We start from the raw sequence: 7698 nt of genomic DNA on the forward strand, positions 1-7698 counted from the left end.
GTGAAAACTCAAAGCGTTATTTGCTGATCGTTGATGTTTTTATTCTTGATCCTGATTAAGAATTTTGAAAAGCACGTTTTATTTCTGCCTTAATTAAAGAGATACTGTCATAATAGGTGACTGTTGACAACTGAAAGAACTATATGAAGTAAGACATCAGTAAATCTCATCTCTCTTGTACGGTGACAAATATTGTTCTCACATAAAATGTCAATAGTGCTTCAAATCAGTGCTACACTGAGCTAGGGTTTTCTATTTCCAATTCAATACTGATACCTTGGTACAAAGAATCAATAAATACCAGTGATAAGACAGACAGGGAATGTATATGTTTAAGACATCCTCAAACATTGATCTTCTAATTTTGGCAAGATACACTGAAAAAAAAAATATTGGTGATGTTCATCTAATTTATTTGAAATCGCTTTCATGTCTGCTCTAAGTGAGAGTCATCATGCTGCAGCACACTGCTGTCATTAAAAGTTGCAGTACTTTCTTTGTTTCCTGCACCTCTTTATGCATTTTATGTAGATAAGACAGCTGGAAAGAAACATTAAAAATTCAGTTTATGACAATATATTACATACCATTAGCGTACTTAAAGTATTTCAAACGTCCTTCTATCTTCTACCATGTACATTGTAATTTAACCCCTAATGCGTGTAGTGCATCTGTCCTGTCTGCCTCTCCTCGCCCAACAGGTTGCAGAACGAGGCCCAGGGAGGAGCAGCCGTCTGCTGCGACCTGTGAAAAGGGAGTTTTTCCTTCCTACTGCCAACAAAGTGCTATTTTCTCTGAATTCCTGCAGGGTTAGGGCATGGGGTTGAGAGATATTGGCTTGATATAACTGGGCTCCTCTCACAGCACAAGCTTGGTTTGAAACCAGTCTCCTGCAGAGGGGCTAGCTTCTATTCCACTCTAAAGTTGTACTCAGTAAGAGGCAACAAAAGGGGATTTGGTTATACTGGCTTATTGTCTTTGCAGTGTAGTTTTTACCAGTGGACCAGAACAACAGTCAGGGTATGCGGTAATGTTTTTGGTTTTGGATTACAGTATATGGATCCCCATACACTGAACTGAATGAAAAGGAAGGAGGAAAAGCATACATCATTACACTCTTGGTTTGAATTCATTCTAAGACAGTCTTTTACACGCACGCACACACACACGCAGATGTACATAAAGCTGCATACCGTGCTGATCCATCCAGATTGGCTCTATGAATGAAGCTGAGTTTGGCATCAGCCCAGTACAACTTCTGTTCCACCAGGTCTATGGTGAGACCGTTGGGCCAGTAAATGTCCTCATTCACTATTACTCTCCTGATACAAGACAGAGATGCTTAGAATTGAGATTTTAAAAAAAAACATTTTAATGTGACTTTTTTGTAACACATCTAAACAAAAAGTCCACACTACAAAAGTAAAACTACAACTAGTATACTACTGTAAACACAGAAGATCTGAGTGCAGTCTTATGTAGTTACCGTACCTGTTGCTGCCATCCATGCCAGCACGCTCGATCCTGGGTTCCTCCCCCCAGTCTGTCCAGTACATGTAGCTGAGGGGAAGAGCAAAGAAATATATCACTCATACACATAACATTAAAACCAAAAGGGTTTTGTTCTTGTTTGGGGGGTTTTAAATTTATTTATTTAGTTAATTAGCTAGTTTTTTGTTGTTGTTTTTTACGTTTATACAACTTCTCAACATGTGATGTTTTATCTGTGTAATACGAGTTAATGAGTACTGTGCTAGAGGTTATTAGCATCTATTCCCCAGTCTCCTGTAGTACACAGGTCATCCAGAAGGCTGTGGAAAAGTGTTTTTGTTGATGGATGATATCAAATATAACTTTTTGGTTTAAATGATAAACTTTCTGTTGGTAACAGGAAAATCCTGAGCTCCATCAGGACCTTATCCCATCTTTGAAATATGTTTTTAGTGTCAGGGTTTGGAGTTATTTTGCTTAATCTAAACCACCACTGATGGAACAAAGTTTTACATTTTAAGTTACATAAAGAAAAATTTCAGGAAAGGTGCAAGTTTTGTATAGTTTCCCTTTCACAGATACTAATACTAATACTGGATAGTAATACTGGATAACTAAAGTTAAGTAACTAAAGTTAAATTTGTACTTTTCATCAGTTTTAGTAATTGTTCTTATTATACTGACTTAATATCTATATGCTACTCACAGTGGTGGTATGGTGGCGCAGCGGCTGGTACTGCTGCTTGACAGCAACAAGGTCCTGGGTTTGAATCTGCAGTTTGCATGTTCTGCCTGAGACAATGTGGGGTTCCCTCCAAAGGAATGCATCTTAGGTCATGTGGTTATTCTAAAATGGCCTTGAGTGCGAGGTAGATAAAGTGTAATAATAACTAAAAGGCACGTATGAATCGATGGTTAAATGTGGTTTGCAGTCTGAAGAAGTCTGAGTGGTCAGTATGACTAGGAAAGCATTATAAAAGCCAGTCCATTTGTGCAAAAACTATTCTTAAACTCCTGCAACTGTAGCTAAAGAATTGAAATGAGAAATCTGGGAATAATGTGTATATATACAATATTGTCTTTGCATCTCAATGTTGTCTTTCATGTTTTTTTAAATATGATTCCATATATATACTGTATATATACTACAGATTCAATGACCCCACCTGTAGTAACATTTCACTGGCACTGTAATGTGAATGCAGATGCTTCGTAAGAATTTAATCGACCTGCTTGAGTTTCATCTTTTCTCACACCACCAATGATTATTTTCGTTATAATGAAAAACATTGGCCTGAAACTCCAACACAGAAACACCGCATGGTTCTTGTGCTCTATAAAAATGTTATCTGTGCACACTGACGATCTAACTTTTTCTGTCATTGACATGTTTTTTAGCCTGTGGTGAAAAACTTTTCTTACTGTGAAATGTGTATTTAAGGGAAAAACACATTTAAACATAAAAAGGTCAAATGCCTTTAATGCAATAACAAGAAATGTGATTTCCAGCTCCACTGTTCTAGTCAGGCTGAATTTACCTGCAACATAATATGTGTCGTCTGATGTTCTCGGGTGCAAACAAAACTGACCACGGCAGCTTTTCATTTTTTTAGTCATAATAAAAAAAATAAAAATAAATAAAAAACAAGCCTCTGAAAAGGGAACTTTGTATAAAAATGGCTGTAGTTCATAAAAAATGTTCTTAACCCCTTGAATTAAAGGCAAAAGCAAAAAACAAACAAACAAAACAGCAGTGTCACTATCCATACACTTAAGGACCTAATTGTATGTACAAGGCGCCGTTTAGCAGGGGTTTTTTTTAACCTTTATTTATACAGGTATTTCCATTGAAACTCAATGTCTAATGTACAAGGGTTTTCGGTCTTAACCCTATTAAAACAGTGAAAGTAAAGTGCAAACCATAAAGCTCCTAAATGGGACACAACCTGTCTGGGTTGGAAACCCTGTGACTTCTTACATTACAGCCAAAGAACAAAGGCGAAGAACACCTTCTGTGTACATTTGGGACCCCACTGGCTTCTGACAATTTTACTCTTTACTCTTTGGATAAGAAAGCTTTGCCTACCTGTCTTTTTTTTTTTTTAATCTGGGTATGTGCAGCATTTCCAGCAACATTTTCAGTTGCCCTTAGCTCAATTGTTCAGTAACCCAGTGTGTTAAAGAATGATCCTCATCCTCTCGGAATATTTGTGGTAGCATATAGATATAAAATTATAAAAACTGTGTCACTGTATCAGTGTTTTTAGGGTTTGTTTTTTTAGATGAATTGCTATTTCTTAGTGCCGTAAACATGTTTATCTCTGTGTTCAGCTTGCCCTGTCACTCATTCAGCCAGCCAGACTCATTTTCCATCATCACTGATTGTAAGGTCAATATAATCATAAAAAATAGTACAGCTTTTTTTTTCCTGTAACAACAACAGTAGTTACATTTTGAAGTGTTTCTACTGGCATTTATAATAATTAGTGAGCTTTCCAGTTTCATTGAGGACAACATGAGCTATAAGAGATCAAATCAGCAGAATCAGTAGAGCCAAGAAACTAGAAACTAGGTTATAAAATGTAAAAAAAAAAAGATTTTTGATATCCATATCAGTTTTACACCCAATTATTAATTTGATGTAGAATCTGGTCTGTGGTTTGATTGTGAGGATATTTTACATAGCCTACACCCCACCCAATATCTGATCCATTCAATAACAAAAAATGAATGGTGTCAGACACATCTTTGCACATTTCTGTGTGTATTTTGTTACCGCTGGCCAGGGTTGAGAGCGATAGCCCTGGGCTGGTCCAAGTCCATCCAGAACAACACCTTTCTTGAAGTTCCATCTAGGTTGGCCACTTCAATGCGATTGGTCTCTGAGTCCGTCCAGTAGAGCTTTTTACCCAACCAGTCACAGGCCAGCCCATCAGGACTGTCTAACCCTGATACTACCACAGTCTGGCCTGTTCCCAGTGCCTCTTTAAGGGCTGTAGGTAAAAAAAAACCCAACAAACTCAGTTGAAACTGTTACATGAAAAAGGGTGTATATTTCAATAAATCATTAACACATGCAGCAATAGTTATTTTAGCTTTTTACGAGAAAGTCCTCACCAAGTAGAAAAATTAAAAGTAAACAGTGTCTAGTCTTACAGTTAGAAGACTGATTCCAGTGAGTCTGTTTGATGGCTTCTTCACTGACATCCGTCCAAAATATCAGGCGTTCAGAATACAAGAAGTCCACAGCTGCTGCATCTTCCAGGTCACTCACGATGATGGCGGACTCCCCTCGGACACCATCTGCATCTACCAATCGCACGTCCCGCCGATTGGCAAAAAGAAGGAGCGGTGACCCTGGAATGGAAAAGATCCTTTATGTAACATTTCATACATCACTCAGATTTCTCACAATATTATTTCATACAGAGACGCAAAGATGCTTATATTCGAACAGTCATTAAATTTCACTGGTTTGCTAAAAAAACAAAACAGCTATTGGATCTGCCTCTAGCAATCTGACTAAAGCTTTCAATTGATATCACGGCAATTCTCTCAAAAAATGAATAAACTTTTTCAAACAAAATGCTGCTTTATTTCTTCTGAATATTCTCATTTTTGTCTTTTTACCAAGTACAGACTGGAAATATGTGGGAAACATATCCAAAAGACTGACAAACACTCATTTCAGGGAGTTACTGCACTGGGGGAAAAATGCATTTTGGAGTCTCCATACTCTAACCTTTCGTGTCTCCTATAAGATCAGCAGAGGGGGAAATTAATGCATTATGCAATTATTACGGTACCACTCTCCACCTTCTCTAATGCAGAGACGCACACCTGGGGGTTATTTTGCAGTTCCAGCACGTGTTACACCAGCGGAAGCCTTTTCTCTGTACCTACAGTTCTACTGACTCTCTAATCAGTCTGCTTTTATATGTGTAAACTGGCTAACTGTTCTCTCCTCCTCTCTGCACGGCACACACACAGTGGTGTCTTTCACATGCCCAGTGAACTACAATCCTTTTCTGAGCTCAGAATTAAATATACCTAAAAAACAAACCTATTCTCAGATAAATACTGACACTGAGCACAGTGCTGATTCTAGACCCACACACAGTCAAGTTCACAATAGAACATAAAACAAACCAGGGCAATATAAGAAAAATGTTTGTACAAGAAAGCATTCCCACTCTGTCCCAACCATGCGGTAAGTATGCAAATGTCAGGGTCCAGATTCCATAAACCCATGTCTTTGTTAGCGTGGTTCAGTAACTCAAGAGATGTTGTCCTCCCACTGTTGAAGCCAGTAGTGATCACAGCAGCTGCCACAGAGCCTCTGGGGAATCCTGTGGTTTTGGCCAGGCAGGGTGGCAGAGCTACTACGCTGTGGTTTGGCACAACCGTGCCTCCTATAATCCCACAGAACGAAGCCAGTCTGCCTCTGTTAGTACGAACGCTGCCCAGAAACAATACCCAAGTCCTAAAAGACACATGGTACTGCTTTTATTAAACATAGTGTCTCCATAAGGCAATGGTTTAAACGTTCACTTAGCAAGCTAAAGCTCTCAGTTCCAGGACGAGCAGGGATTGCACCAGGAAGGGTATCTGATGTAAAAATCTGCCAAGTCAAACATATTGCTCTACCTGTTGTGGCGCCCCAAAGTGAGTACTGAACGTAGTCTCTACTGCTGTTATTGAAATCAAATTACATAGGTAAAAGCAAGCACGGTGGTGCGGTGGATAGCACTGTTGCCTCACAGCAAGAAGGTCTGCGTTAGATTCGAGTTCGGGTTCGAGTTCAGGGCCATTCTGTGTGGAGTTTGCATGTTTCTCCCCATGTTTGCAGGGGTTCTTCCTCCCACAGCCCAAAGACATGCAGTTAGTAAGGTCAGGTTAACTGATGATTCTAAATTCCCCATAAGTGTGAATGTGAGTGTAAATGGTTGTCTGTCTCTGTGACAGGCTGGCGACCTGTCCACGGTGTACACTGCCTATCATTCATGCTGAAACACACTACTGATTAATCAAACCAATAATTCTTTAAAATATTCAGTTCAAACACAACGTCGTTATGTTGCTAGAGAGGAAATAGGTAGCTTTACTGTAACAGTAATGAAACAGATACATTAAACAAAATGACAGGAAATTACAGCAATTCACATCAAGTGAGTGGGCATCACGTGTCCATGCTCATCCACACTCAGGCTACACCCTTGACATAAACAGTGTGCTTCCAGTACTGAAAACAAGTCTGAAGTGGTGCTGTTTGCTACATGTCAGAAATTACAACTGTGGATAATGTCCAGAAGCGATTCTCCTAACAGAGGTAGGATTTCATGTATGAAAACAACTAAGCAGAGCGAGGCCCCCCAGATGGACGAGGACAGGGATAACTCTGGGAATCAGAGAGCTGATACATTTAAGTGACTTTCAACACACTGGCAGTTTTTTAGTTGGTGGAATAAAACCTGGAAATGAATGAAATGAATGTTAAGCAACACAAAGTTTAACACAGGTTACTCCTACAGTTTCATTGAACTGTGTTTTCTCTATCACTTATTTATTTTGTACAAAGAAAACCAAAACAATAACCTAAAGACCAACGTCCAATTTGGTAACCTCAGTGAAAGAAATGTGCTGGAAAATTATCTATACATGCTGAAATAACAACTGAAGTAATTTTTATAACAGTGTTTATTCTCTCCTCAAAACACACAGGGCTGAGCCGTAAGAATGAGAGTGCCATTCTTATAATCCTATGAGTCAGTGCTGTTTTTTCCTACTGTTGCTTTTTTGCTAAAGGAGATGTTTTTTTTACATTTATGGGGGACTCTCAGAGAGCTTATTATACTCTGAGGAGTTTCATTTTTGTTTTTGATGAATAAGAATATAAACTTTGTTAGTATTAATGTAAACGGGCTGAATGGACCAGTTAAAAGAAAGAAAGTTTTAAACCAGCTAAGAAAAATGTAAATTAATGTTGCCTTTATGCAAGAAACCCATCTTACTGCAATAGAACAAAGTAGGTTGGCCATGTTATGTCATCTTCATTTCATTCTACAGCCAGAGGACTGGCTATACTGATGAATAAAAATATTCCAGTGACAATAAAAGAAACTTTAATTGACCCTTCTGGTTGATTAGTTAATTGTGAAATTTATTCAGAACAATGGACCCCCCTCTAAATTAATACAACCCAGTTAT

General features: G+C 38.5%; 1 protein-coding gene across 1 annotated transcript in view; it reads right to left on the reverse strand.

The window, feature by feature from the left end:
• Window positions 1–7698, reverse strand: part of lrp5 (low density lipoprotein receptor-related protein 5) — a 47551-nt gene that overhangs the window by 28725 nt on the left and 11128 nt on the right. The window contains exons 2-5 of the mRNA XM_005747903.1: window positions 4648–4848; window positions 4268–4484; window positions 1492–1560; window positions 1194–1322 (exon numbers count right to left, since the gene is read on the reverse strand). Of these exons, the coding sequence (XP_005747960.1) occupies window positions 1194–1322; window positions 1492–1560; window positions 4268–4484; window positions 4648–4848 (616 nt within the window). The remainder of the gene's footprint in view (window positions 1–1193; window positions 1323–1491; window positions 1561–4267; window positions 4485–4647; window positions 4849–7698) is intronic.

The sequence above is a fragment of the Pundamilia nyererei genome, unplaced genomic scaffold (assembly GCF_000239375.1).
Source record: "Pundamilia nyererei isolate P.nyererei 1_Seehausen unplaced genomic scaffold, PunNye1.0 scaffold00208, whole genome shotgun sequence".
Lineage (NCBI taxonomy): Eukaryota > Metazoa > Chordata > Actinopteri > Cichliformes > Cichlidae > Pundamilia > Pundamilia nyererei.